This window comes from Paramormyrops kingsleyae, chromosome 2, assembly GCF_048594095.1.
Source record: "Paramormyrops kingsleyae isolate MSU_618 chromosome 2, PKINGS_0.4, whole genome shotgun sequence".
Classification (NCBI taxonomy): domain Eukaryota; kingdom Metazoa; phylum Chordata; class Actinopteri; order Osteoglossiformes; family Mormyridae; genus Paramormyrops; species Paramormyrops kingsleyae.
This window is the reverse complement of record NC_132798.1, coordinates 35042111-35069836: the sequence shown is the minus strand read 5'-3', so window position 1 is coordinate 35069836 and position 27726 is coordinate 35042111. Positions and strand designations below refer to the sequence as shown.

The window sequence follows — 27726 nt, the reverse complement described above, 5'->3', positions numbered from 1 at the left end:
ATGACTAACCGCTGATCTGGTCTAGAACCTTCTCTAGGGTGGTGAAAGTGAACTTTGCAGCCAAACTGAGAGCTGATTTCTGTGAGAGTTACAGCATGTAAATCAGCATAAGTTAGGCAACAGTTTTTTAGAGCAGTGATGAAAATGAGAGCGGCGGCAGCGTGCCGAGGCCATCGTCTGGTTCGTCTGGCTGCGTGTGTCGGCGTGTCAGAGTGGCCATCAGTGAACTGCAGCTATATTTGATGTGTGAAAGGCATGTGTGTGCATGTGTCTCCACATATGTAAGTGTACGTGTGAAGGAGTGTGTGTGTGTGCTCTGTTCTGCAGCAAACATTCCCTCCCCTCGAGTCTCCCCCCTCCCCGCAACACTTGCATCCCCCCCCCCCCCCCCCCCCCCGCTCTTTTAGGGGAAGGAGCCCAAACAAGATGGATTCTTCATGATTCCTCACTTTATTACTTTTCCTCCTCAGCACGCAGGCAAAGGCACACACACACGGGCACGCACACACACACACGGGCACGCACACACAAAAATGCGGCCCAACACACTCCTGAAACGAGGTCGTCGTAATGTGGAGTGTGCTGGTGGCTAATTAGTGGAGTGTTAATTGATCGTGCAAGATCCCGCGAACCCCAAGGACGGCAGAAGCACCGTGAAGGGGAGAGCGGGGGCTGGGTGCCTGGAGTTTATCACACCGCTCCATTTGTTTTTTTTTTTTTGGGGGGGGGGGTGGGGGTTGTGACTGTGACTGCCGTCACAGACGCCCCCCTCTCCTCCGCATCGCCGCTAATGAGGGGTGGCATTTGGAGAGACGCGTGGGCCCAGTACTGCGCTGCGGGTGATTAGGCACCAAGGGCAGCCTGCTAATCGCTCCTCTCGTTTGCAGCGCCCGCGTGTGGCCGTTCTGGCGGGGAGCTCTGATCTGGCCAAGCATCACATCCCGTGCAGAGATATGGGATCCTTGCCACCTCCTCCTCACCGTCCCTGTCTCTCCAATAATCTGAGCTGGGGCCTGGATAGGGAGGGGAGGTTTGCAGTCTGGTGAAGGGGACCCAACCAACAAGGAGTCCTTCAGTCCTTCCCACGGCTCTTACTCCATCTCCCGTCCCCAAAATGCAGGGAGCGGTGGGCCCACGGTGCCCCCCAGTGGGCGTCCATCACTCTTCGCCATCTGCACCTAGAGCGTGACCGCCGTTGGCGGCCGGCCAGCCCCATCGGTCACGCAGCCGCCGTCCCCGGTAGCAGGACGCTCGCTCACCTCCACGCGCCCCGCCGTATCCCACCGCCTGCAGATGGCGTTTGTGTGTGTGTGTGTGTGTGTGTGTTTGAGAGTGAGTGCTGGGGGGGCTGCTCTGTGTTTATCTTCATGTCTGCCTGCATATAAGAGTGTGTCTGTTTCTGCACGTGTGTTTGCGAGCGGGACGGACGCCAGGGCCCAGACGGAGAGGACGATAGCAGGAGTGACTCTTTCGTTTCCGTGGTGAGGTGGTGGACGGCACCTTGCTAGGGGTGCGTCAGCCCGGCCCGGCCTTTGTCTCCCTCCCGCTTCTCCTGCTCCCGCTGCCCCCACCTGCCTCGCCTCCTCTGCCTGCGATGGCTCCCCTAATCCCCGTGGCTCATGAAGTGTGACACCCTTTGAAGGCCGGCTGCCATCTGAAGCTCGAGATGTTTATAAACAACGAGTGCCGGCAAATTGACCGGGGCCTGGCTCAAGGGTGGGAGGGATGCCAGCACCTTAAAAAAACTGCGATTTGCACTCCTTTTAATTATTTTCATCGCCATCTTTTTTTTCCTCCTTGGTACTGGGAAGAATGACAGCAGAAAGGGGGCGTGCATGGGCACGGCGGGGCCGGGCGGTGCCCCTTGATACGGCAGAAAGGGGGCGTGCGTGGGCACGGCGGGTCAGGGCGGTGACCCTCGATATGGCAGAAAGGGGGCGTGCGTGGGCACAGCAGGGCGGTGTCCCTCGATACGACAGAGAGGGGGCGTGCGTGGGCACGGCGGGGCAGGGCGGTGACCCTCGATACGGCAGAAAGGGGGCGTGCGTGGGCACAGCAGGGCGGTGTCCCTCGATACGACAGAAAGGGGGCGTGCGTGGGCACAGCAGGGCGGTGTCCCTCGATACGACAGAAAGGGGGCGTGCGTGGGCATGGCGGGGCAGGGCGGTGACCCTCGATACAGCAGAAAGGGGGCGTGCGTGGGCACAGCAGGGCGGTGACCCTCGATACGGCAGAAAGGGGCCGTGCGTGGGCACAGCGGGGCAGGGTGGTGCCCCTTGATACGGCAGAAAGGGGGCGTGCGTGGGCACAGCGGGTCAGGGCGGTGACCCTCGATACAGCAGAAAGGGGGCGTGCGTGGGCACGGCGGGGCAGGGCGGTGACCCTCGATACAGCAGAAAGGGGGCGTGCGTGGGCACAGCAGGGCGGTGACCCTCGATACGGCAGAAAGGGGGCGTGCGTGGGCACAGCGGGGCAGGGCAGGGTAGTGCCCCTCGATCATGCTGTCCCATGATGAAAGACTCCTTTCTCCCACGTTCGGCGGAATGTCTGCCTTTTCGTTCGGTGTCCATCTAAACACCCATGTCTTTATTTTTCCATTTTTCAAATTCATTTTTGGCAGACGAAAAAATGTTTCCTCTGTTCAGCTCCACGGACTCCTCTCCCTCTGCACACATCAAAGTAAAGCTCTCAGTGTATCTCATGGGCCATTTGGGATCTTCGGTGCCGTGGCCTGTTCCAGCTTCCCAGGCTTTCCCAGGCTAACCCACTTTAGCCACCTTCATCCGCAATTAAGTACAAGGTATCTATTATAAGGACCCTCCAAATATACTTTGATAGTTTTAAATTAGGAGGGTAAATTATCCCAAATTATCCCAGCATCCCTGCGAAAACCTTTTTTTAATTTGCACGACTCCTTTCCGTTTAAAATTCTTCTGTGCCTTGCGCTACAAACGCCAAGATGTGGCAGTTTGGGGAATTCACAAAAGTGCAGCTGAATCGAGGGTCTGCTGCACCTGGCGGGGGGGGGGGGGGGGCTCTGCCATTTCCCGGATCAGAGCAGCGGGTTGTTGGCCAACCTCCCACCACCCCTCCCCCCCCCCGGAAAAGGAATTTCAGCGATGCTGCCCTCAGGTGGGTCCACTGTATTTCCCATCATGCACCTGGTTCGCACATTTTCTCAAGGCTGGCTATGGTGACAGAAGGCATTGTGCACTGGGTCCCTCTGAAGATGCCCCTTCAGTTTGGATCAGTCCATTTTTGCTAAGCAGGTTCTGCTCCTCAACACCTGCAGGTGCAAATGATGTAGCACCTTTTGCTAATGGCCCAGGACTGTCAAAGGCAAAGCACTTTTTTCTCCCTCTGTGTGGAAAACACATCAACAGAGCCCTCCATCCTAAATCCACCTTTATGTTAAACACCCAGTTTATTCTCTTCGCAAGACAGCTTGTAGATTTAATAAATTTCACAGCTCCGTGCTTCACTGGCTTTTGGAAATAAACTCTGAGTTTGGGTGCAAGCAGCAGTAATAAATGGATTCTGACAGATGTGGTTGATGGACTTTTTACTTAACTTACTTTGTACAAAAAAAAAAAAACAGATCAAGGCACCACTGTTGGCCTGGACTCCTGCTTCTTCTTCTTCTTTTAGGTGCTGACTATGTTTTTATGGCTGTTAATTTATTTATTATTTTCCCCGTTCATCAGAAAGATTGCATAAGAGCCTTACGTAGGGGGCGCCAGTCGCTTGCGACAGCTGATTTATTTGGTTGTAAATTGGGCTCTTTTTTCATCTTTTTTTGTTGCGATGAGCTAAGTAGCCATGAAATTGCTTGAATAATGTAGTTTAAATCCAATCTCGGCACGGCCCGCTCCCACCCCCCCCCCAACACCGACTCGCGTTGGGCTCATGCCGATTGCCTCTCTCTCCCTCTTTCTCTCTTTCTCTTTCTTTCTTTCTCTCTTTTTTTCCCTGCCTTCCGCCCCTTTTCAGGGCTTTTCAGTTAAGCTCCAGCCTCTCCTAAATAAGGGCCGATATGGGTCCGTGACCCGGTTTTATCGCAGAATTGAATTTCAGAGCCAGCGGGGTGGGGGGGGGGGTTGTGGGTGGTGGTGGCCTCGGAAACCATTATCCACACGGGGAGTCAGTAGGCCGGCAAAGCCCCCAAGAGGGACCCAGTCGCAGGAGGAGGAGGTGGGGGGGGGGCAGACAAGCGGAAGGAAGGACCTGGGGCGTGTCCGACCCGAGACCCAGCCAATAGCGGCTGGCAGCCAATAGCAGACAGATCGAGATGTCAGAGACCGTGGGGCAGATTCTGAGGCTGTGTAGATGGTTTCGGGAGGGGAACTTGGGGCTACATTAACCTGCTAACCGGTGTGTGTGTGTGTGTGTGTGTGTGTGTGGGGGGGGGGGGGGGGGCTGCTCTGTGTTTATCTTCATGTCTGCCTGCATATAAGAGTGTGTCTGTTTCTGCACGTGTGTTTGCGAGCGGGACGGACGCCAGGGCCCAGACGGAGAGGACGATAGCAGGAGTGACTCTTTCGTTTCCGTGGTGAGGTGGTGGACGGCACCTTGCTAGGGCCTGTTTGAAAGCCCACCCACATCTGCAGGGGACCCCGGCATATGTACCTGTATCCTGACCACTCATCCTTCATGCCAGACATTTTCAGTAGCTGTGACTCTCACTCTGCAGGAAACAGCAGTGCCTGTGTATCAGGGAATTGTGGGAGTTCAGGGTTCATCTTTGTGGGCCTGGCCTGGTTGGAGGAAACTGCACGGCCGCCCATAAATCTCTATTGACTCACTGCGCTGAAATGAGCTCCTTTCCTGCCCCTGCACGGTCTCCCTGGGTAACCCAGTTTCATCCTGGAAAAAAAAAAATCCCAAATTAATTTCACAAAGCACAGCGCCTGCGGTGTTTCCCTTGATACAGCCATTTTTAAGAGGATGCATCCATCTGTGGGTGAACTTTAATAAGAGGATGAACTTTAATAAAATGAGAGGTAAAAGGAAAAGAATGAGAAACTATAGAAGCGCCTTTATTTTTGCTCTCCCTGCCCCACTGCTGCCTCACATAGTGGCTTTGCATCTTTCCACGCTGAAGAGTAGGTGATGCTGATGAACTGGTTCTGTCTCCGCTCTCCCCCCCCACAGGTGACCCGGCCACCCCTACGCACACTACGCGGTACCCCACCGCGGCCGAGCTGGACGCCTACGCCCAGAAGACGGCTGGCAACCCGCTCTCCATCAAGATCTTCCCCAGCAACATCCGGGTTCCTCAGCACAAGCACCTTAACCGCACTGTCAATGGCCTGGACACCACGGGCCAGCGCTACAGCCCATACCCGCACTTCCACACGGCTGGCTATCAGGGCCTGCTGGCCGTCGTCAAGGCCTCACCGGGGCCCAGCGCTAAGGGTGTGCTCAAGAGTGCCGAGGGCAGACGGACTAAGCTGTCGCCGGCCCAGGTGGCCGTAGCCCCCTATCCTCCCCCCACGCCCGCCGGCCTCGGCCTCGGCCACGGAGCTGCCGCCTATCGCGCGGCTTCGGCCAAGCCCCTCCCTGCCGAGGCGCCGGCGATGGCGGTACCCCCTCCCAACGTGACGGTGGCAGCCTCTGTGATCCCCCTGGGCGGGGGGCGAGGCCTCACCCTGCCGCCGCAGTCCAACCTGCCCTCCATCCAGAGCATCATCTACCAGATCAACCAGCACTGCCAAGCGCAGGCACTGCAGCAGGTCTGCCAGGGGGTGGTGGTGGCCCCCGCCCCCTCTAACGCCAGCCCCTCCAAGCAGGCCACCTCCTCCTGCTCCTCGGGTGGGGGCTTCGCGGCCAGCCTGGCGGCCCAAAGCGGGCTGGCGTACACCGGCGCGGAGGTGGTCAAGGCAGGAGCCTACGGGGACAGTGTGGACTACCTCCTATGGCAGCAGCAGCAGCAGCAGAAGCAGCAGCAGCAGCAGGCCGCCCTGCGCATGTACAGCGGTGGGAGCGGAGGAGGCGGAGCCCTCAGCAAGTCCCCGGAGGCGTGTCTCCCTGGAGGCGGGGCCATGGGTGGGGCCTCTGCATCTAGGCCCTACCCACTCCCGGCTAGCATCAGCGGGGGCGGAGGCTTGGATAGGCTGGGCTCCTCACCGTTGAACTGTGCCGCCATGCATGGCAACTTCTCTGTTGGTCAGTACTTCGCCCCGCCCTGGAACAGCGTGCTGGCGACGCCGGACAGCGACTGCTACAACCCCCAGGAGCTGCCGCCGCCCCAGCCGCATCCTCACGTGGCCCACGGGCACCTCCACCCGCACACGCACCTTCATCACCAACAGCACCAACACCATCATCACCCCCACGCGGCCACGGACAGTGGTGGGGGCAGCGGCCTGTGCTGTGGCCTGCCCAGCAGGAGCCTGTGCAGTGCCTCCACCCTCAGCAGCAGCCTGCAGTCACTGGAGTACCTGATCAATGACATCCACCCGCCCTGCATCAAGGAGCAGATGCTAGGCAAGGGCTATGAGACCGTGTCCGTGCCGCGGCTCCTCGACCACCAGCACGCCCACATCCGCCTCCCCGTCTACAGATAAGGAGCCAGCGGGAGTGAGGGGGGGTGCATGTGGAAGCAGGGGGGCTCTCGAGCGTGAAAAAGCATAGCTTGCGTGTCATGCGTGGTGTCGCTTTGAAAGGGGCACAGGATCGATCATATTGGATTCATGGACTGGAAGGACCCTGCTGTTGGTGTCAACGGTGGGGAAAGGGGTGTGGATCTACTGAGAAGAGCGCCTCCTGCTGGAATTTCTGTAGTGTAGTTTGCCAACAGGGATTGTGTGTATGTGTGTGAGAAAGACGGAGTGTGTGTTTAAATTGGTTTCCTGCTTTTTTTTTTTTTTTTTTTTTTTTTTTTGATTTCCTTCGGGACAATATTCAAGGCTTGACATGACATGCACACAAGCTCCAGGTACCCCCCGACCCCCCGAACACACAGAGCAGACTGGCCCAGTTTGAGGGTTCCTTCCTGGGAGCAGTCAGGGCTTGCTGGTTAACTCCAAAATGAACACGCAGGAACACAAGTGAACAGACGCAAAAAAAAAAAAAAACATAAAAACAACAAACTGAGCTGACTCACTGTTTTGGAAGAGCACGCATAAATCGTAACGTTTGTTATACGCTAACAGTAGCTATAATCTAATTGCACTGCTTGGAGTTTTAAATAAAACCAGTGGACATACTGGGAGGTTGGAGCTGGGTACAAAATATTAAAAAGAAAAAAAAACTTGAAAACTTGAACCTATTTTGTTGTTTTATATATATTTGTAGGTATACAACATTGTATTGGCTGCTACAGGGAAAGATTTCTCATAAAGCATTAGTTTTCACGTGATTTAAAAACAAAACGATAATAATCAGTGTGTTTTCCTCTGGCTGACATGACGCTTCTGGTGTCAAGATTGCAAGGCTTGAAACCACGCCTTTGTGTAGAGCTCTGTAGAGCGCGGGCCAGCCGCGCGGCTGGTTCTCTGTAGAGCGCGGGCCAGCTGCGTGGCTTTGGTTCTCTGTAGAGCGCGGGCCAGCCGCACGGCTGGTTCTCTGTAGAGCGCGGGCCAGCCGCGCGGCTTTGGTTCTCTGTAGAGCGCGGGCCAGCCGCGCGGCTTTGGTTCTCTGTAGAGCGCGGGCCAGCCGCGCGGCTTTGGTTCTCTGTAGAGCGCGGGCCAGCCGCGCGGCTTTGCTTTTCCACACTGGAAATGGCAGGAACATGGCACAGGTTACACAAGAGGAAACCGGATAGATGATTTGTCAGTGATGAAAATGTTACCAGAGGGGGTCCTGGCCTCCTTTGTGTGTGTGTGTGCGTGCGCGTCTGTGTGTGTCCTTCAGGCCTCTACCCTGTGCTGCTGCTGGTATCCACCATCCGCTCACAAACCCTTGTGCTGAGTACCTGGTTTGAAGTCCGAAAAGGGCTTTTGTCTGTAATGTGCTGCTGGAATCCTGAGAAAGTCATTTGTTTTCTGAGATTTTGTCAGCTGCCAAAGACAGCTGCAGTTTATCAACCTTAATTTCATCGTTTTTTTCTTTCTTTCTTAAGAAGTCTCATAAATTCTGGGCTGGGGGGCAGGATAAAATTCCGGAGATGAGCTGGTGGATGGGATAAGGAAGCATGAACCGGGGGGGGGGGGGCTTGCTCAGAATTAAGAAAAACGCCATGGTGACATACCCCCCTCCCACTTTGGGACATGTGTAGGTGGGGCCACAGCCTCACAGCACAACTTAAAGGATATTGGAGTGGGAATTAGCAGAACACATCACTATCTCCCTGCTCTTTCTTTGGGGGAGGGGGGAGGGGAAAACAACATGGAACAGACAGACCTCGTAACTGGAATAAGTTCACCCAATTATCTCACTTATTAGCAGGAATTGGACCCAGAGAAGGGGCCGGTCCTGGGAGACCCAAGGGTGGTGTATTTTTGGGACCCAGATGGATGTAGAAGTGATCAGAGTGGGAGTGATGCTCCAGTTCTGCTGGAGGTTCCCGCCAGGAGTCATTTCACGTAGGGTTTAACGTGGGGGGGGGGTCTCATCCCGCTGGTGCCCGGAGACGAGCGGCACTTAGATCAGCGTTGCATCACACACCTGCACGGATTTCGGCGCTAGATCAAAGGCATGGAAATGTGACAGGAAATTGGATCGGAGTCACACTCGTTACCTGCCCAGATTCCCCACAGTTGCCTTTGTCAGCCAGTAAATTGCATACGTTTAAACATCTGGCGAGCTAACGACACTTCGTACCTATTTCAGTAAATTACTGGTATCTAGACACCCGCTAAGGGGAGTGCCAAGGTTTGTGTGCTGTTAGATACATATTTGAGCTATGTGTGTCCTGCTTAGGAATGATGAGTTCACACCCCAGGTCTCCATTATTAACAATTAACAAATAACAAGTGCGATTAGTGACTTACGGGGGGGGTCTGATTGCCTAAAATGGCCAGCTTTATTTCTGAGAGAATCCCGAGTAAATCATGGTATCCATGCTTGCTTTTATTGCTGTTTTACAAATCGCCAGTCCAACAGAAAGGCACTGTGAGAATGATTGGCACCGGTGTTTCCATCCAAATGATTTTACAGTTATTTCTCGCTGTTTCCGGTGGCCTGAGCTACATGCACTCAGGATTTGATTTGTTTTGTCTGACCTGGCTAGGGGGATTGTAAACGGGGCACATCGGTTTAGAGGGAATTTCTAAAGGAATTACTTTGACCTTGTTTCTCTACCCTGAGCAATGCAACAAGGGTTATTTAGTTCTCTCTTTGTCATGTTTAAAATATCCCTGCTGGCAAGGAAGAGGGATTTCCACTAATAGGCTGCCATTGCAGCGCTAAAGCTCTTTCGTCTTCGAAAGCAGTGGGACGAGCCGAGCCGTTGAAGATCCAGCTTTTGGGCACGACGCCCCGTCTTAGTGAGCTGCCTTAGTGCCACGTCTCGATCCGGCGATCCTGGCGCAGCTTCCGGGCTGCACGTCACCCCCGTGTGCCAGACGCCCGTCTAGGCTTTGTCCCACTCTGCTGGGGGTGCATCCTGCTCGCGTCCGTGGCTCAGGAGCTCCTTGTGCTTGGTGTGAATGGAGCGCGCGCAGCAAATGCGAACGGGAGCCACCTGTGTGAAGTATCCGTTCCTCGTTCCATCCTTCATGTTGGCGCGCCATGGATAGCGCCCAAAACTCAGCATCCTCAGAAGATCTCAGATGTGCGTGTGATGTGGATCAGGAGGCCCCGTTCCTGGCCGTTAAATAATTAATTGCGTACGTAAATGGCCGGGAGATTACAAGTTCTGTCAAATGCTTTTGGCACACCAAAGGAAGAAGGCCTTCTGCGGATATAATTAGGATATCCATGCTTCAGAGCCTCATCTGGATTGACCGATGAGGATGAGTCGAGCTCCCCGATTAGACAGGCACTGTGAAACTTCATGTGCCGTATTGCTTTCGCTCACAGACGTCCTCAGAGGCTCAAAGGCCGGCCGTGGCACTCTCAGGGATCGGGGAAAACAGGGTTCTTTTGAGCTTTCCTTTGGATCAGTGTCTACTTGAAAGGAACGTCTCTCATCGTGTCCCCCAGGGCCCCCGTCCGGTTTCCCGTGTCTCTCGCCATCTTTTATCTCTGTCGCTTTTTGTCTTGTTGTTGTAAATGAATCCGCTGAAGCCGAGGGCTGTTTTCCTGCCGTCTTCTTCCTGTGAAGCCAAACTCCAAACACAAGCACTCACACAGCTGATATCCCAATATCCCTGCCCCTGCGTCTCCAGTCAGACTCTAGATGTTTTATCTCCCATTGGCTGGGTCGCTGCTGTTGGGTTGCTGTGATTGGAAGAGAGTGAGGGGGCCGGGGCTGGTTAGGAAACCTGACCACTTCAGGTAGTTGAAGATGAAAAGTAGATCCATACGACTGAGATAAACAATCAATCCTCCTAGCTTATTCATTAGTGTTGTGCTTCGAAGCTTAGTTTGGTCTTTACTTGTTTGCTCTGCTTTGAGTGGGGATTTGAGGAGCCCTTGATTTGGGGGTTGGAGGGGTGTGTAGCAGCTAGTGGAAGACGGTTTTGTTAAGATCCAAATGGATGTGTGCTGTTTGCTCCAGTTCATGGCAGATTCCCTTCAGCAGCTAAGAAAGGGGACATATGGCACATTATTTTATGACCCCCCCCCACACACACACAAACACACCGCATGATACATGGGTTTTCCACACATTTAGCACAGCACTTAAACCACGGTGCCCAATTTGGGTCAGTAAGGTGACCGTTCATCCAAAAAATGGCCCCCATTTCCTGTGCCCTGCTTCCCTCAGCAGTGGGACTTGCGTGGCTTCATACGCCTTCACTACAGCAGGGTAAAAGATGGACTCTTAAATCTGTGAAATGAGAAAATGATTACTGAACTCTTTGATCAAATGATCCAGTCTCCCTTGCTAGCTTTCCGGTTCTCCTCTCATTCATCTCTTCAGATCTCCACGACGTCTGTATTGCATTGCCCTTGCCATGTTCAGTCAGCCACCTTAAGGCCACAGAGGGGCTACAAGTGGGAACAAGGGATGAAGCTTCTGGGCCGTGTCTCCTACTGGCCTCACTGAGCGGAGATGCATCACGGTCTGGGTGTCCTGAGTCTCGGTGTCCTCATGAATGGCCCGGATTGTCTCGGGCCTTTTGAAGTTACACCGCAAATTTAATTCCCAATTCAAACTCTGCTGGACATTAACTGGTCTCTTAAGAACTGCTGTGTGGTAGCTTGAAGGTGCCTGAAGAACAGAGCAGAGGAATGTTCCTCGTTTATGTTCCCTTACATAAACTCAGCACCCTGCATAAACACTCTGCCTCCCTCTCCCTTTGTCCTGCTTTAATTCCCTTAACCTCAATTAAAACCGAGTTCTGTAAACGGTGCTGCCTCTGGGCCGCGTGTGAGGGGGGGGTCAGGGAAACTCGGTGTTTACCTTCACGGGGCCGTGACACCAAAGCTGTCTCTCCCCGTGTTTGTTTGCCCGCCTTGCCCCCGCCCCCCCCACCTCACCACACATGTGGCCCAGGGCAGAGGCGCTAAGCGGCTTTTCGTGGGGCCCGGACGCCCTTCCCAACCCCCCCCCGGCTGCTCCTTATCGACGCAGAGGGCTTTTCAAGGGCACGTAAAATCGCCAGGGGCAGCCGTCCATGGAGACCCAGCGATGAGGACACCGTTCAAGGGCGATGGGGTGCGCGGGGGGGGGGATGATGCGTGGAGGCGTTCCAGAATGGAGAAGTCTCTGCCCATCCCTCACGGCTCATTTTCCAAAGGGGAGCCAAAAAATCAGGAGGTGGGAAGCGGCGGCTCGCTGGGGGCCGCGGTGTGGCAGGTGCGGTTTGCGCTCCGCACTCCATCATGGCAATTGATTACTGTACTTAATGTGCTTAATGAATAGACTGGGCCTCTCTGACGGCCCCGTGGAGATCCCTCCCTGGCAGGGCCTCTCTGACGGCCCCGTGGAGATCCCTCCCTGGCAGGGTCTCTCTGACGGCCCCGTGGAAATCCCTCCCGGGCAGGGCCTCTCTGACGGCCCCGTGACGATCCCTCCCTGGCAGGGTCTCTCTGACGGCCCCGTGGAGATCCTTCCCGGGCAGGGTCTCTCTGACGGCCCCGTGGAGATCCCTCCCTGGCAGGGCCACTTTGCCGTGATGTGCCGTCCCATCAGGAAGCAGAGGAGACTCACAAAGTTCCTCTCCAGCAGATGGCGCTCTCACCCCCACTCAGATGCACTGCTGTCAAAGGCCAGAGAGGCGCTCTCGAGTCCAACATCCCCCATCAGCCCCCGATTATCTCTCCCCATGATAGAATAGCTCTTTTGTGGTGGAACGAAGACAGGAGTGGGCTTAGAAGCCTTGTTAGCTGGGGGGGGGGTGCCGACAGGCGGAAAACGGGACAGAGAAAAAATGGAAAACAAGGGCAGCTGCTCTCTCTGTGGAGACTGACGCTTCCTCCTGGGCCTATGTGTGGGGGTGGGGGGGCACACTGTCCCTCTTGGCACACTCATGCCGACACTCTAATCTCCAGACGGGGGGTTAGTGCCCTCCGGGGCATCATGCACCTTCACCCCTTTATTCACAGCGGTGCTTCGCTCAACTCCAAATAGAATCAAATCATATGAATTCCCGGCCACATTTTTCACATCCCTTTGAAGGTCCTGCTTCAGCTGCCCCCCCCCCCGGGCTGTTTAGGGCCTTTTCAGCCGCCCATGCTGGGGGGAGTCTGGCTCAGGTGCCTTGTGGGGTTCTGGGCTTTTCAGGTGAGAAGCGGAGCTCGCTGCCTCGGCCGCCACTCAGCGGGGGTGTCGCGCATACGGCGGGGGGCTCGACACAGGGCTCACCCCCCCACACACCTCCGGTCTTCCTGGGTCTTCCCAGTCCGATCACTCCTCTTCTTGATGGTGAACCGAAGTCTCATTTTCACCAATAGCAAGTACCCCCCCCCCCCCCCACCAGTTTTTCTAGATTCCAGCAGCCATTACAAGCACTGGGGAATCCTGGGTAGGGGCTATCCTCTCACCTGTTGTCATGGCGGCACCCTAAAGCCCCCGCCGTAGGGGGGTGGGGTCGCTTGCCGAGCCCCCGCCAGCCCACTCACGAGATCTGGGGTAGGCCAAAGCCGTGGGAGAAAATAATATATATGGAAATGGAAATCTATAAAGCATCCCTTATTGTTCTCCCTGCAGTGTTGTATTTATGTTTGAAAATGGTTTGTCTCCTCAGGATAAATGTGTAAAGAATATATTACTTTTTTTAATAATATATAAAAAAAAAAGAAAATTCTATGATTTTTTTTTTTTCGAAAGAAGGAGCCTGATTCAAACAAAGCTGTAAAATCTTTAGCCTTGGGATTCTCAACTTTTGAATGTGCCTACAGCCTCCTTTCCCCCCCCCCCCCCAAACTCCCCAAGCACCCCCACTCCCAGGTACCATAGTGAATAATCTTACTGTACTTTCAGAACCCAACCCTTGCTTTTGTGTCGATCTCAGGACTGAAATTTCTTTATTTTGATGTAGATGTTTTATTTATTCGTTTCCTCTGTTATGTTATTATTGTTTGACTTGAAGTAAATAAAACAGATAACTTCTACACTTTCCTTTCGTCTGGCTTTTGTCACTCGCCCAGGAGTCCTCTCACTTTTCCTCCTTTTTTAAACCTCATGGCAGACCACTGCCTGTCACTATCCCCCGATAGTCCGGCCTGTTTCCGCCCCTGTATTTCATCGCTGCCATTCTCGCCTCCAAAGCCCTGGCCTGCAGCAGATTTGGATTAGAGTATTAGCCTATTTTTGAGACGTTTCATTTCCCAAAATGCATCCTAAAAGGGAGGACGCCAACTGACTGGAACACGGCGTCGGAAGTCATTCAGCTCCAAACGTTTCCTTGTTTTTGCTAAGTGCACCTCCCTGTCGTCTTGGGTGGTTTCCTAGGTCCGAGATCCAGGAAGAGGCCCTGCTGTTGGACTCCTATCAAAGTATTTAGCCTTTGCCTTGAATAAAATATCCAGCCATGTGAAGTGCTGAAGTTGTTTGTCGCTACGGATGGAAGAGTGAGCTAAGCAAACAAGGCAATTACGTAATGAGATGAAATTCCCAGCGGACAGGGATTTGGGAGAAAGCGCTTTGCGGTGCAAATCCAAGGGAACATTTAAAGGTGGGATGGATAAAGCTGAGATGAGAAGCTTTAGCATTAGCGGTGCACATGGTGAACTTGGCAAGGCCAAGCAAGCAAGCAAGCCCCCCCCCCTCCCCAGCACAGGATGTACCAAACAAAGCAGCTATGGGGGGGACTGTTACCATACTATTGAGAAACTCACAGGACACATCCCTAGGTAACCCCGATGAGGTCGTCACTTAACTGTATCAATATTATTACATTTTTGTTTGTTCATTGTCCTTTGTGCCAATTCCTGCCCTTGAATTTTATGCAAACTAATTCCTAAAGGTGTGTCTATTTATATTCTTGTGCATTCAGCAACTAGCCACTGGCTGTTCCATTTAAATCCCTGCTATCTAATTGTCTTATTACCCATCTTGTTTAATTCCCATTTTTAGTGCCTGGCTCTGTCTGGGGACACCCTGCAGACTGGGCCGCTAATCTGTGACTTTGAACCCCCTCCTTCCACCTTGGTTTGTGCCACAGATTCCCCCCTAAGTGGAATGACAGTCAGAAAAAAGAGAACACAGAATTTCGAAAATGGCCAAAAGTGGCTTCTTGGAAAAAAAGCAATTCTGCAAAATAATTGCCACAAATTCTCACAGCTGCCAAATGAGTGGTATACTGAGAAGAGAACCTGGCAAATGTCCCTGAGAGAGTCCAGCGGCCCGTGCTTATTGTCAACTAACTTGTGCTCTCCTCGCTGTCCCGACACCCTAAACATCAATCTCTCTTATTCGTGTGTGAAACTCTAAAGATGATTTGTTAAAGCTGCCCAATCCTGGTGTGGACGATGGGGCTGACTCTGTCATAACAGAAACTTGTTTGGGAGAAGTGGAATCCATCAGCTCTGACTTAACAGAGGTTGGTCCTGAGCATGGTTTCTGAACAGCACCACAAAGGATGGCCCAGTTGCGGAATGTCCTCAGACCTATCTCTATCCCACTGGACCTTAGATGGTCTTCTGTTAAACATCAGGAAGTCAACATAGAGCTTTGTGGTCTGGCTGCATTATAGCAAACCTTCATCTGGAAGTCCCTGTGATGACAGAAAGGCAAACCTCCCACTCCAGTGCCGTATTTCTATGGTCGGTGCAAAAGTTCAGAGTGTTGGGCTTCAAACAGCGGCAGACGTTTGATTTGACGGTTCGAGAGTGTTGGGGGAGGGGGGAGGGGGGGCCAGAGAGCTGGAGAGTTGAGGACAGGAGATTAGAGAGGGAAAAGCAAATTACACCTCCCTCTATCTATTGACGACTGTGTGAGCTTGTTTGTGCTGCTGTCTGTGCAGTAAATGCTAAAATAGAGCAAAGGCAAGATTGCTGCTCTTGACCTCGGTTAAGCAACTAGAATATTCTCTCAATGAAGAAAGACCACTTTGCTTGTATTTTAAAAAAAGGAAAGAAGTAGAAATTTCTGGGAATGTCGGATTAGACCGTAATGGTGAGTTTTATAAATGTCATAAGGAAGCTTACATACAGGAATTGGCTCTAAAACGTGAATTTTGGAACAATGCAACGCAACACAATTTACATCTGCATCACAAATATATTTAGCAGATGCTTTTGTCTGATATACAGGGGGGGGGAGATTATATAGCACTGGAAATGAAGCGTTTCTGCTTCAGAGCGTTTGGGTTTCCTTCAACCTGTAGGTTCCTCTAAAACAAGCCCTTTATGCCTTTGCAGAGGCTGGACTTCACAAAGGGCTACAAACGGCTCCGACCAGAGGTTCATCATTGTGGCGGTTTTGATTTCAACTGGACTAATTATTTCCTTTGTCTGACCTGTTTTTGCTAATTTTAACCAGCCCATGGCCTGTTATGTTAAGCAATAGCTGGGACATCTCTGTTCCGCTTGGACCAGGTGTGGAAAGTTTCAGCACTCAACATTTGACCCGAATCCTGCTAGCTGGATCTCGGCTCTCTGAGAATGTTCCACAAACCTTCCTGTTCTTTCAGACCTTTCCGACTTTACATGAGCTGAGCATTGGTGCAGCCACAGTTGGTTCAACCTAAGAGCTCCATTTTTTTTCTCAGTTTCCATTCTTACATTTTACTCGTTCATCAAAACATAATCACGCAATAAGGCAAAAGGTAAAAAATCTAGCATACAATGCTCAAACAAAATAGCAGTGCATTGTTTTGCAGGTATTCTATAGTATATTTTTGTTTTCTGGGAGAAAATGTGGGTAAAAAGGATGAGTCTGAAGTTCAGCTGTCTCAATCTGAAACAGTTTTAGCACTCCATTACCACGCTGCCTTTAGACCTTTTTCATGCTTCCTGTTGAAGACAATGTGGAAACAGGTATGAGAACCTTATCAACTCATCTTTCATTTTCTTAGCCTCCCCCTCACTCCGTTCCAAGCTGCAGGCCTGTTTACAAAACAGCAGAATGCAGCACGAGGGCCAAGCAGCCCGCACACACACACACACACACACACACACACACACACACACACACACACACACACGCTCACGTCCTGCCCACACGTGCCGTTCCTGGTCGCAGTCACCCATCGTGAGACGCCTGCCATTTCCTGCGGAAGCCCCCGCAGTCAAAGACTTGCTGACGGCAACACAGCCACGGACAGGCGCTGTCCTACTTAGTGGCTGGGGGGGGGGGCAGGCGACCATGTCAGCAGGACTGGGCGCTCGCTTGCCAGATAAACCTCTAGGATTAGTGGCCTAGTTTAAATTGGGCAAAGAGGATTAGCCTCCCCCACAAGGTGGCGAGAGATTCCCAGTGTCCTTCAGCTGCAGGAGTCCGTGGGGAGATGGAGGGTGAAGTGAGAGGTGAGGCCGCAGGTGACAAACATACCAAGCCACAGCAGGGGGAGTGTTTGCAAGCAATTGTGTTCCATCTTTAAAAGCCCCTAAAAGTGTAGGTGGTGTGGGTTAGGGTCAGGTGAAGGGAGCTGATGTGAAATCAGTCTCTTGATGGCGTTTGTGATTTAGTTGGTCTTCTGTGTCTCATTTGATAGTGTCCATTTTTTACCCGCAGTGATGTGATGTGGCCACCAGAGGGCTTCCCAAAAACAATTTCTCGCAACAACCATAACTATTAAATGTCCAACACTCCAGTTTTTAAATAATAAGACAGATGTATTGGTAAGTAACCTGAGTACATACTGTAACTTCCATGGAATTATTTTCTAAATGTATTTTTATCTGTAGTGTCAGCACTTCTGTCCTCATTCATTCAGATGAGCTACAAAATGCTACAAGCATCTGGACACAAAGCAATGTCACATAATTCACACTTGATGAAAGGCATCTCTTCCAGTTTTTTTTGTAAACCATTAACGTTAGTTAGGCAAGCAGTGCATTATACACTTTTGATAACCTGTTACTAAGGTGTGCTGAATAGCATTGGATAGGAACTCAGCTGTTTTATGTTAAATGCCACTCCAATTACCCAGAGTGTCATGCTTCTTCAAATGGTAAGTACAAGTTAATAATCAATTTTTGTTGTTGTTCATTGTGCTGTTGTTTGGGGTACCCAGCTCTTTACATTCCTCTGGTGGACATAATTGGTATTGCAATATCATATACATGATTATCAAGCATCACTAAGTGACTAGCATAACACAGCAGAAGACAAGAAAAAAAACAATACAACAGCAAGATACAGTTTTTAATATAGAATAGAAATTTCATTAAAATACTATCATTGCAACTAAAACATTTTCTTTCCAAAAAGCAAAACACAAACTGTAATATACATCCTCTTTTTAAAAAAAAGTAAAAAGAGGGCTTTGAGTACACCTGAAAACTAGGCATTAAAAAACATCGAGAGGTACATGCAACGATTACAGCATGTTGCCGCACCCACCACCCCACAAACCACCTCAGGGATGAGAACCTGAGTGCAGCCATGCGGCGGGCGATACCTCAGCACCACACTAGTCCAAATGGACCAGCGTGAGGTTTTTTTCCCAGTGGTTAGAGTGCAAATCCTGCCACCAACCCCCAAGTTATTCCCTGCAAGTTGGAGGACCTCCTTCTAAGGCTGGATGTAGATTAACATTAAACCCGGGACAAAGCAATTGCAGGTTAAAGGCCCTCAAGGGCCCAATGGAGTAGAATCACTCTGGGCATTTACGGGATTCGAACCAGCAACCTTCCAGTTGCTGGCACAGATCCCTAGCATCAGAGCCATCACTCCATCATAAACAAGTAACGGAATAAATGACCAGAAGACTTTTGCATATTTTGTCTAGTACAAGGAGATGAAATGGATGCTGTGTCAAACACAAAGTGTACAGCAAACAGTCTTGGCTACTTGGTCTAGTAAATACCATCACTAGATCAGCAGGCAATATTGTAGCAAAACAAATTCAGACATAATCTGATTATGAAATAAAAATGACATGTACGTTTAAAATATCTTGAAAAACACTGCTTCCTACAACTGTGGGTTATTTGAATATATTTCTTTGCAGAGCAATATGTTTATATTTTTCTACATTTCATAGGCCACTAAACATGCATTTGTTTACATAATAATTGACAAGTCTTTATCTGGCAATGTATTTTAGATGACCCAAAACAGGACATGAGAGGAATCCATTTTAGGTAGCTCTGGAGGTTAAAAATTCATTTCCTTATTATACTTTTAAATCAATTTCAACCTGAATAGAGCCAAGTCTGTCCAAGTCCAATATTTTTTTACAGTATAAACTTCAAATTTCCACAAACTGAAGTAAAAAGATTAAGCATTTAATAACAGTAAAACAGGGACACGGAGGCTGAGCTAAGTCAGTTGAATATTCCTTGACAGATCAATTACATATGAACTCGTGATTATGTCACACTGAGAATGAGAGGCTATAAACTGTCTGTACTGCCATTGCTGGGTTGTGTGGCGAGCAGATGTCTACCTTCAGGTCTCAGATGAATCATCTCTGCTTTGTGGGTTCAGAGGTGTGCCCCGGTTTCAGACACTACACAAACCTGGCTGAAAACCAGCTCTCTACCAACACGATCATTATCAACATTTGTGTCAGATACCAAATAGCAAACTGCATATAAAAACCTGGAAAGATTTTATGGGTTGTCTTTTGGCTTAAGATGTCCCTTTCTGAAAATCCCTGAGTTTACAAAACAGACATCTCGATATGTTTGTGACAGACGAGGTTCCTGTGGACAATCAGCTTGTTACGGTCTGACTTTGACCATGCATCCTGTCTGCAGCACCTTCTTGTGCATTTCTGTGCTGACACCAGGCTGAAGGTGGAGCACTAATCACTTCTGGAGGGTAGATTTAGTGTTTCGATGATGAACATGTACACTGACATCATTGTTCCTGAGTGAGCGATTATTGTAAATGGACAGATGGATGGATGTTTGGCAGTGATCTGGTAGGTTGTTTCCGGTGACCCTCAGGAGATTCAGGTCCATCTCTCTGCATCGACCCCCCATATCTGAGAGCTCAGCTGTGGCTCTCATGACTGTGTCTGTTCTTGGTAGTTGGGTGAAGGGGTTCCATCTCAAGCACCAAATCGTTCTGCTGTGTGCCCTTGTTCAGTTCCATGACTCGCGGAACCACTGTGGACCAGCGATCTGCAACTCAACAGAGTGAGATTCATTAATACAGTTCTCACAAGTGTATAGTGCCTTAGTGTAACTGTACTTAATTACTACCACTATGTAAAATCATCATACGCATGAAAATAAGGCAGGAAGCACAGTGGTTTACAGAAGGTAAAGATGGGACAAACTGGGATTAACAACAAAACTGAAGTAAAAGTGGCATATAGGAAGTGTTTCAAATAGAAAAAACTACAGACTCAAATAAGTTGCACAAATGTGTGTGCGTGTGGGCATGTATATATTACATTGGGTGGACCAAATGTCCCTATAATGTGATAAAAATGTGGTATTTTGAGGTTGGGGGGCATGGTGGTGCAGTGGTTAGCACTGCCGCCTCCTACCACTGGGAGCTGGGTTCAAGTCTCTGCCTATGCCCCCATGTGTGGGGAGTTTGCATGTTCGCCCTGTGTCATTGTGGGGTTTGATCCACATACTCTGGTTTCTCCCCACTGTCCAAAACCCATGCTGAGGTTAACTGGGGTTGTCAGATTGTGTGTGTCTGTTCTGCCATGGGTTGGCACCCCATCCTGGGTTGTTCCCTGCCCTGATAAGTGGTTACAGAAACTAGATGGATAGGTGTTGTGGGGACCATTTTTTCCAGTACCGACAAGGGGAAACTCAATTTTATGTAAGTCTTTGACTGCAGTCAAAAAAAACAGGTTAAGGTTAGGGCTGGGTAGGGCTTAAGGTTGTTATAGTTGGGATTACGGTTCTGCCCATGAAAATGAATGGATGGTCCCCACAAAGATATGAATAGAAACATATATGTGTGTGTGTGTGTGTGTGTGTGTGTCAGGTCCTGCTTCTCACCTCTCCTCAAACCCCGGACTGTCTGCTGCATCCTGTCAGACTGGTAAGTTTCATTTTTTCCAGGGTCCTCATTGATGATTGCCAGGTTCTGGTTCCAGCTGGACCAGTTGACCTCATCGACCCTGCGGCAGTAAAAGACACACCTCCTTTTCTCAAATGACACTTGTCAAGTGATTTTTTCCTTCTATGAATTAAGAGGGTTTTGGTTCATAACAGCAGATTTTAACCTTCTCTGAATGAGCCTCTTTCCATTGCACATGTTTGATGTGATTTCACCAGCTAGCACAGCTGGCCAAACTAATAAATGTATCATCAAGCCATTGATTAGCTATAACAGCTATCATGCAGATGGATTGAGTGGGTAAATCAGAGTGGTGAAGACCCACTAATTGTAGAGCACAGGTGTCAGACTCTAGTCCTGGGGGGTCAGAGCCCTGCACATTTTTGGGTTTCCCCTTGTTTAACAGACCTGATTCAACTCCTTGTGCTAATTACCACATAGTTGTTGAGCTGAATCATTTGTGGTGGAACAGGGAGAGAACTAAGCTACACAGGGCTGGAGTTTGACACCCCTATTGTAGAGGGTCACTTAAACATACCTGAAGCACCACCTTCGGTCTGGTGTCCCGTCGTGGTTCTTGCCCACAGTCACCATCTCCCCGACCCGGAAGGTCTTCCGCAGACACACTGGGAAGGCGCGCTCGATATCCAAGATGGTGGTGGTCCACTGAAAAGGGAGGGCACAAGTGACATTTACTGAGGATCTTATGAGTAAGTGTGAAAGGGCTCAGAGGTCACACCATAAGCTTAGAATGTTTTTAAAAGATGACATGGATAGGTGATGATGTCAAGTTTGTAGTGTTTAATTTTCATCTATCTTCCAAGAGGTTGGTTAGGTTTCGGTTGGGCCTTGACAAGACAACACCATTGCATAGATGGGTTTAAAGTGTCAAGTCACTACTGTGCCATGTATCAAGACCTTCAGCTGGGGTTTAACAGCTGCTTCCACCCTCCAGAAGGATCCAAAGTGCTGCACCTGCCTGAAACGAGCCCTGAAGCCTGGATCTCACCTGCACCTTCCAGATCTTCTTGCTCTCCTTGGACACTTGGCTCACAGTCTCCCCCATGAGAGCGATCAGCATGTTAAGCAGCAGCACGAAGGTCAGGATGATATAAGTGACCAGCAGGATGAGGAAGACGGCCGGGTAGTCCGCATTTTGAATTATGTCGAGATCACCCATGCCAATGGTCAGCTTAAAGAGGTCCAGCAGGAAGGTGCTGAACGTGGTGTTATCACGGCACTTCACCTTGGAGCAGCTGTCGTCCAGGCACTCGGATTGAGAGGGCGGGCACGATGTCAGGAGAGACACCAGAGCTGGAGGCAGTGGATGGCCATTACATTCAGCTGTCTCATGCATGGTTGAATCAAAAAGAAATGTGAGCATCCGGGCGGACCATACCTGACGCATATCCGATCATGAAGAGTACATAGACCAGCAGGAATCTGAAGAGATCCTTAAACAGAATCTGAAACATGGAGTCAAACAGTGAACACAGAGGCTCTCATTCTGAAGCAAAACCTTGGAGTGCCGTCTCCCAGGTCACGCAGAAACTCAACATGAGGAGCAGCCCCATCACCCTCTGAGCAGAAAGCAGAAACCAAATCGCTCACTCATTCACGCATGCATGTCTCAAGCTGCCCACCCACATGACATTCAACCTGTGCAGCGACGGTGGGTTTCCTACCTTCTGTATCATGATGCTGTATGTCCCGGTAAGCTTAAAGCCCCTGGTGAAGTAGAGGGTATTCATCCATCCGAGTGCCAGGGCAAAGACCATCACAGTGATGTAGGCCTCCACACCAGCCAGGTACAGGGCCGCCGAGACCAGGATCAGCACAGAGTAAATGAAGCTATGAGACAGAATTAATTTCTGACTTGGGAAGAGCACAATTTCTGTTCCAAGTAGAAGCCTTCACACCTTCAGCATGCTTTCCTATTACTGATGCACTTTAATCATCAGCATTCTCGCGATAAAGATGAAAGTAAAATGGCTTAAAAAAAAATAAATAACTATAGCGAGAGTCTTTTGCTTCTTTATTTGAATCGGTGGTTTAATTAAAGCGGATGTTAATTATAAAATATGCCAGGAAAAGGGGCCGTAGAATTAATTAGACATCTCAATTAAAAGGATGAGAAATTGTAGCCTCTGGGAGGAGAAAAAAAAACAGAGGCGAGGTGGATAAAAAGGACAGGGAGGTGGGTCTTGAGTCTTACTAGAGCAGCTGAAAGGAGCCATCAATAAATAAGGAGTTAACCCCTGGGCATTTCTTCAGAAAGAGGTCCTTAACCTACAGGAAGAAAGAGAGAGAGACTCTGGTCACGAAAATACATTAGGAGGCTCCTCAGGGTGTGAAAGGCAATGGGAGGCAGAATGGGAACAAGTGAAAGGAAAGGATGAGAGTGGAAAAACAGCACAAGGGCAGGGAAAAAAAAGACGGAGTGCAGGATGGTCGGGGAAGAAGCCAGAGATGGAGCAAAGGAACAAAATGCGTGACAAAAGCATGAAAAGAAATCAAGCACTTTTGATGATGACAGACATTTTTCATAACTAAATAAGGGTAAGTCACAGATGTGGATCTAGGTACAAACTGAGAGAGAGAGAGCCAGGGTCAGGTGACTCACGTTGGACAAGAAGAAGAACACGCCTGAGCCCAAGGTCACAATCTCTCCAGCCAGCCGCAAGTAGTCGGTGGAGGTGGTGTAGGGGTATGGAGGCTGGGATTGGTAGGAGGCAAGAACATGCTGAGTTTGATTGCTCTCAGTTAGTGCAGGTAGTTGCCCAAAGCTGGTGGTGATTTTTAACCATTAACACAAAATCTTAACTGAGAATTACCACTGGAGGTCCTGAACTAGCTTTGAGTTACAAATTTGACCCAAATGCAACCCAAAGAACTCCAGTCAGCGCAGGTCAGTTTCAGGAGCCGGCAAGGGACACGTACCTTTTCCCCAGAAGGGCGGTAGTAGGCTATCAGGGTGAAGATGATCATGGTCACCAAGTAGGACACCACACTGATGTAGAAGGTGACAGCGCCAAACTTCTGCCACTTTGCTCTCAGCAGCTCATTAATGGGCTCCACTGCTAGCATCTCGTGTCGGTTCTGTAGGATGGATTCAAACAACAGTGCCGCTAAAACGCTGAAATATTACCACAAGCTGGGGTCAATAAATCAATATATCCATCCATCCATCCAGTTGATGGTGGCAGGACATGCCTGGACATTGTCCAAAGAACAACAGGGTACACACAGTAAAAAGGCAATAATTAATAATAAAAAAAAATAATACTTTTTTTGAGGTGGACTTTAAAGATTCCAATGGAAAATTCTGGAGAATAGACACAAATATACAGTATTGAGGTAAGGGGGCGCATGCTGATTACAGCGTGTTGCTGCACCCACCATCTATTCAATCACCTCAGGGATGAGAACCTGAGTACAGCCATGTGGCAGGTGATACCTCAGCGCCACACTAGTTTGAATGGACCAGCGTGAGGTTTTTTCCCAGTGGCTGGAGTGCCAATCCTTCCACTAACCCCCAAGTTATTCCCTGTAAGTTGGAGGACCTCCTTCTAGGGCTGGATGTAGATTAATGTCATACCCAGGATGAAGCAATTGCAGGTTAAGGGCCTTGCTCAAGTGCCCAGTGGAGTAGAACCACTCTGGGCATTCATGGAATTCAAACCAGCAACCTTCCAAATGCTGACAGATCCCTGGCCTCAGAGTCACCACTCTGCTCTTGCAGTATTGCAAGAACTTTAATAACTTAAACATCCCAATAGTATCTATTCATTCAATTTTAACAATCCCTTCTCCAATTAAGGTCTTGGGATTCTGAAATAGGGAACCTCATTGGCAAGAGAAAGGTTCCATGCACCTCGATGCGACTGTTGTAGACCAGGATCTCCAGCACGGACACATCCTCGCCACACGTGTCCAGGGAGGAGAGGTCATACAGGGAGGAGTACACTGGGCCATAGGCCCAGTCCTTGAACTTGCGTGAAAGGTGCCGGGCGTCTTCATCCTTGATCTCTCTGCGGATGATGTGCTGAAACACCTGAACAAGAAGGAGCCCCAGTTAACAAGTAAGTAATGGCAGTAGGTGGGGTAGCATTTAGGAACCACATGTCTAAGTCCCAGGATTAGACTCATAGATGCAGAGAAATAATCACTATTGATGCTAGCAGAGGGCTGATCTGAATGGAAGTGGATGTAAGAATTCCCGCACATTATTTATATAATGCTAGCTGCCTGGATGCTAGGACTCCATGTGGCTTCAAGGTCCATCATTAAAGCCAATACAGAAGTACTTTTTTCCTCCCCTCCATTCTTCTTTGGGTTTTATTTAAATCACTTCCGAAAATTACAATGTCAGTTTGTCAGGCGGTTATTGTTTATTGTTATTCTTAAGCAGTTGTTAAGAGCTTTGGGAAACTGGCCTGGGAAGAGCTCTAAATCTCATACTGAACTGATTCCTTTTAGTGTCATATCGGCTGCACATGAGCATCAAAAGCCATTTGTCTATCTGAACTTAAGCCTATTCCAGGAAGCACAGGGCTTAAAGCAGGATATAGAGGACACACCCTGGACAAGACGCCACTCCCCTGCTTGGTCTTTAGACAGACACGCATGTACACACACACACACACACACACACAGGGCAAATCAGAGTCAAATACACTGGACCTGGATGACTTTAGGGTTGGGGAGGAAGCTCACGCAGATACAGAAAAAACATGCATATACATAGGCCACCATGACAATATGCAAGTGCACCTCCTCATTACCTACATACACCTTAGAAACTGATATACAAGTTGCTAACTAGTTACTAACAAGCTAACCCATATATTCATCAGCAGCAGTTAACATCTATGGTGTCACTAGTGCTGCTTTAGGGCAGCCTCACCCCGATTTTGCCCAACTTGGCAGCCATCATGAGTGGTGACATGCCGTCGTTGTTGGGCACCCTCTCCATATGGCAGTCCGGATGCAGCTTGACAGTCTTGACCAACAGCCGGTCATACATCTTGGTGAGGAAGCGCGTGTTGTCCCGCGTGTTGTCGGCGATGTGAACCAGCGCGTGCAGCACCGTGTTCCCCCGTGAGTCCTGCCGCCGCAGGTCCGCCTTCTTGTGCGGGTTCTCCGTAAGATAGTGTACCATCTCTGGCTGGTTGGTGCAGGCGGCCAGGGACAGCGGCAGCTCACCTGCAGGGGGCAGCAGATTAAAATGATTTTTGTCAACATGAAACTAAACCGCAGAAATATGTTTTTAAAGAATCTGAAGAGGATTTAAAAAGCACCATGTGTCATGATTCATTTAGATTGCTTCCAGTAACAATCAAGATGGTTGCAAAGGACATTCAGGATGAACATTCAGAAAGTACCCCACTTCTACTCAACTGTCATAGTTAAACTGGAATCAGGCCATTAAATTACACCCCCCCACACACTAAATACCGCTCACACTCAAGTACCTTGTGAGTCTTTTCATCAATTTATTTATTTCATGTTTCTTTCATAAGTCACGGTCTTGTCTTATTTGTTTTATTTAAACCTTGACCAACAGAACTGTGCAAGAATTCCAGTGAACTTATACTTCTGTACCTGTGCAAATGGCAAATAAAGTTTCAGTGCAATTCAATTCAAAAGGCACCTGATGCTGCACAAACGAGTGACCTTTAAACTGAAGAGAGCAGGACTCCAAAGTAGCAGTCAAGGGCAGGCAGATGCTTTCAAAATAAGAACGGAATCAACTGGCATAGCAGGAACGTGTGGGTGGTGAATAGGGGACAGTGGGATAAAAGGGGGCTGCTCTTATGACAGAGCTTTAAGTGCTTACATGGCTGTATAGCCACACTCTTATAAAGCAGGCAATAAGCCCAAGAAGGATGCGTACTTTTGTGTGGAGCTTTCAAGCATGTGCTGATGTTGTTTCACAGTTCACTAAGGTGGCCCAGAGTTGATGTAGTGCCTATGCTTGCTCCACTACAGAAGAAGTATTCTATTACTGAGCACATAAAGACTGATATAATCAAAGTGAATCCATCAGCTAGTAGTTGTTTAAAATTGAACTTTTCCAAGTACCAAGTAGCCTTGCAAGCAGGTCCTCCAGCTTACGTGGAAAATTTGGGGGTTGGTGGAAAAAACTCACATTGTTCCATTTGGACTAGTGAGGCGCTGAGGTATCACCTGTCACATGGCTGCACTCAGGTTCTCATCCCTGAACTGATTTGTCATGTGGTGGGTGCAGCAACACGCTGTAATCAGCACACGCTCCTTTCCTCTCTCTCCTCTCTCTCAAGTACCAAAAATGTAGAAAGGGACTAAAAAGTCACATTTGTACAAGCAACAAGTCATAACCATCAAGTTTTGAGTCATGCTTCTTAGAATTAAGCAATTCAGAGACTTTATTCAAGCAAGTCAAATCAAGTCAGAGACTTAGTCAAGCAAGTCACGGTGTAAAATGTTTAACGCAAGTCTTCCAGGGCTGTAATGTCACACATATTTGTTCTGAACTGTTAAGTGCATAATTTTCAGTTCACTACACACAATGAAACCAATGAATACATTTATTGAGACGGGGAACTTAAATTCACAAGTAGACATTCAACATGGAAAACATTATTGTAACTGTGGTTGTAAGTTTGTTACGGCTAATTCTGGTCAGTCAAAATCAGGGAACATTTTGTTTCCCAGTAAAAATTACACCAACACTGGAGAGAGTAGTTAAGACCAAGACTGTCTGTTGACTCTCTTACACCAAACTCAGATATGTTGCTGGCTACACATCCAACATGCAATTGAGACATCATCCGAGTCTGTACCGGTGCAAGGCGGAAATCGCTTGGGCTAAGAGTCAGTTCCAAAAAGAAACTTGTGTCACTACTGCAATTCGTCATTTTTTGACTGACAAAATGGCGCATATCCTGCTGCGGACATGAGCAAAACACGTGGCAGGCTCCTGACCCCAACCCTGAGACATCACTCATATAAATGTCCCATTGCTCTTGCTGACATGAACGTTAAACTGTTCATTTTCACGTTCGATAAGTTATTGCTAGCTTACCAACCTGTCTTTATTGGTTTGAAAATGT

General features: G+C 49.5%; 2 protein-coding genes across 3 annotated transcripts in view; one reads left to right on the top strand and one right to left on the bottom strand.

The window, feature by feature from the left end:
* The window catches only part of fam222aa (family with sequence similarity 222 member Aa), a 64911-nt gene extending 51386 nt beyond the window's left edge, over window positions 1-13525 (top strand). Inside the window, exon 3 of the mRNA XM_023833407.2 lies at window positions 5152-13525. Coding sequence (XP_023689175.1) covers window positions 5152-6566 — 1415 coding nt within the window. The 3' untranslated portion in view covers window positions 6567-13525. The remainder of the gene's footprint in view (window positions 1-5151) is intronic.
* Window positions 13526-17784: 4259 nt separating this feature from the next.
* trpv4 (transient receptor potential cation channel, subfamily V, member 4) overlaps window positions 17785-27726 on the bottom strand; it is a 41710-nt gene continuing 31768 nt past the window's right edge. For both annotated transcript variants that reach the window (XM_072709037.1, XM_072709036.1), the window contains exons 6-16: window positions 25539-25837; window positions 24507-24686; window positions 23573-23731; window positions 23256-23348; window positions 22848-22921; window positions 22318-22483; window positions 22032-22098; window positions 21642-21946; window positions 21171-21298; window positions 20572-20693; window positions 17785-19731 (exon numbers count right to left, since the gene is read on the bottom strand). In XM_072709037.1, coding sequence (XP_072565138.1) covers window positions 19601-19731; window positions 20572-20693; window positions 21171-21298; window positions 21642-21946; window positions 22032-22098; window positions 22318-22483; window positions 22848-22921; window positions 23256-23348; window positions 23573-23731; window positions 24507-24686; window positions 25539-25837 — 1724 coding nt within the window. In that variant the 3' untranslated portion in view covers window positions 17785-19600. The remainder of the gene's footprint in view (window positions 19732-20571; window positions 20694-21170; window positions 21299-21641; window positions 21947-22031; window positions 22099-22317; window positions 22484-22847; window positions 22922-23255; window positions 23349-23572; window positions 23732-24506; window positions 24687-25538; window positions 25838-27726) is intronic.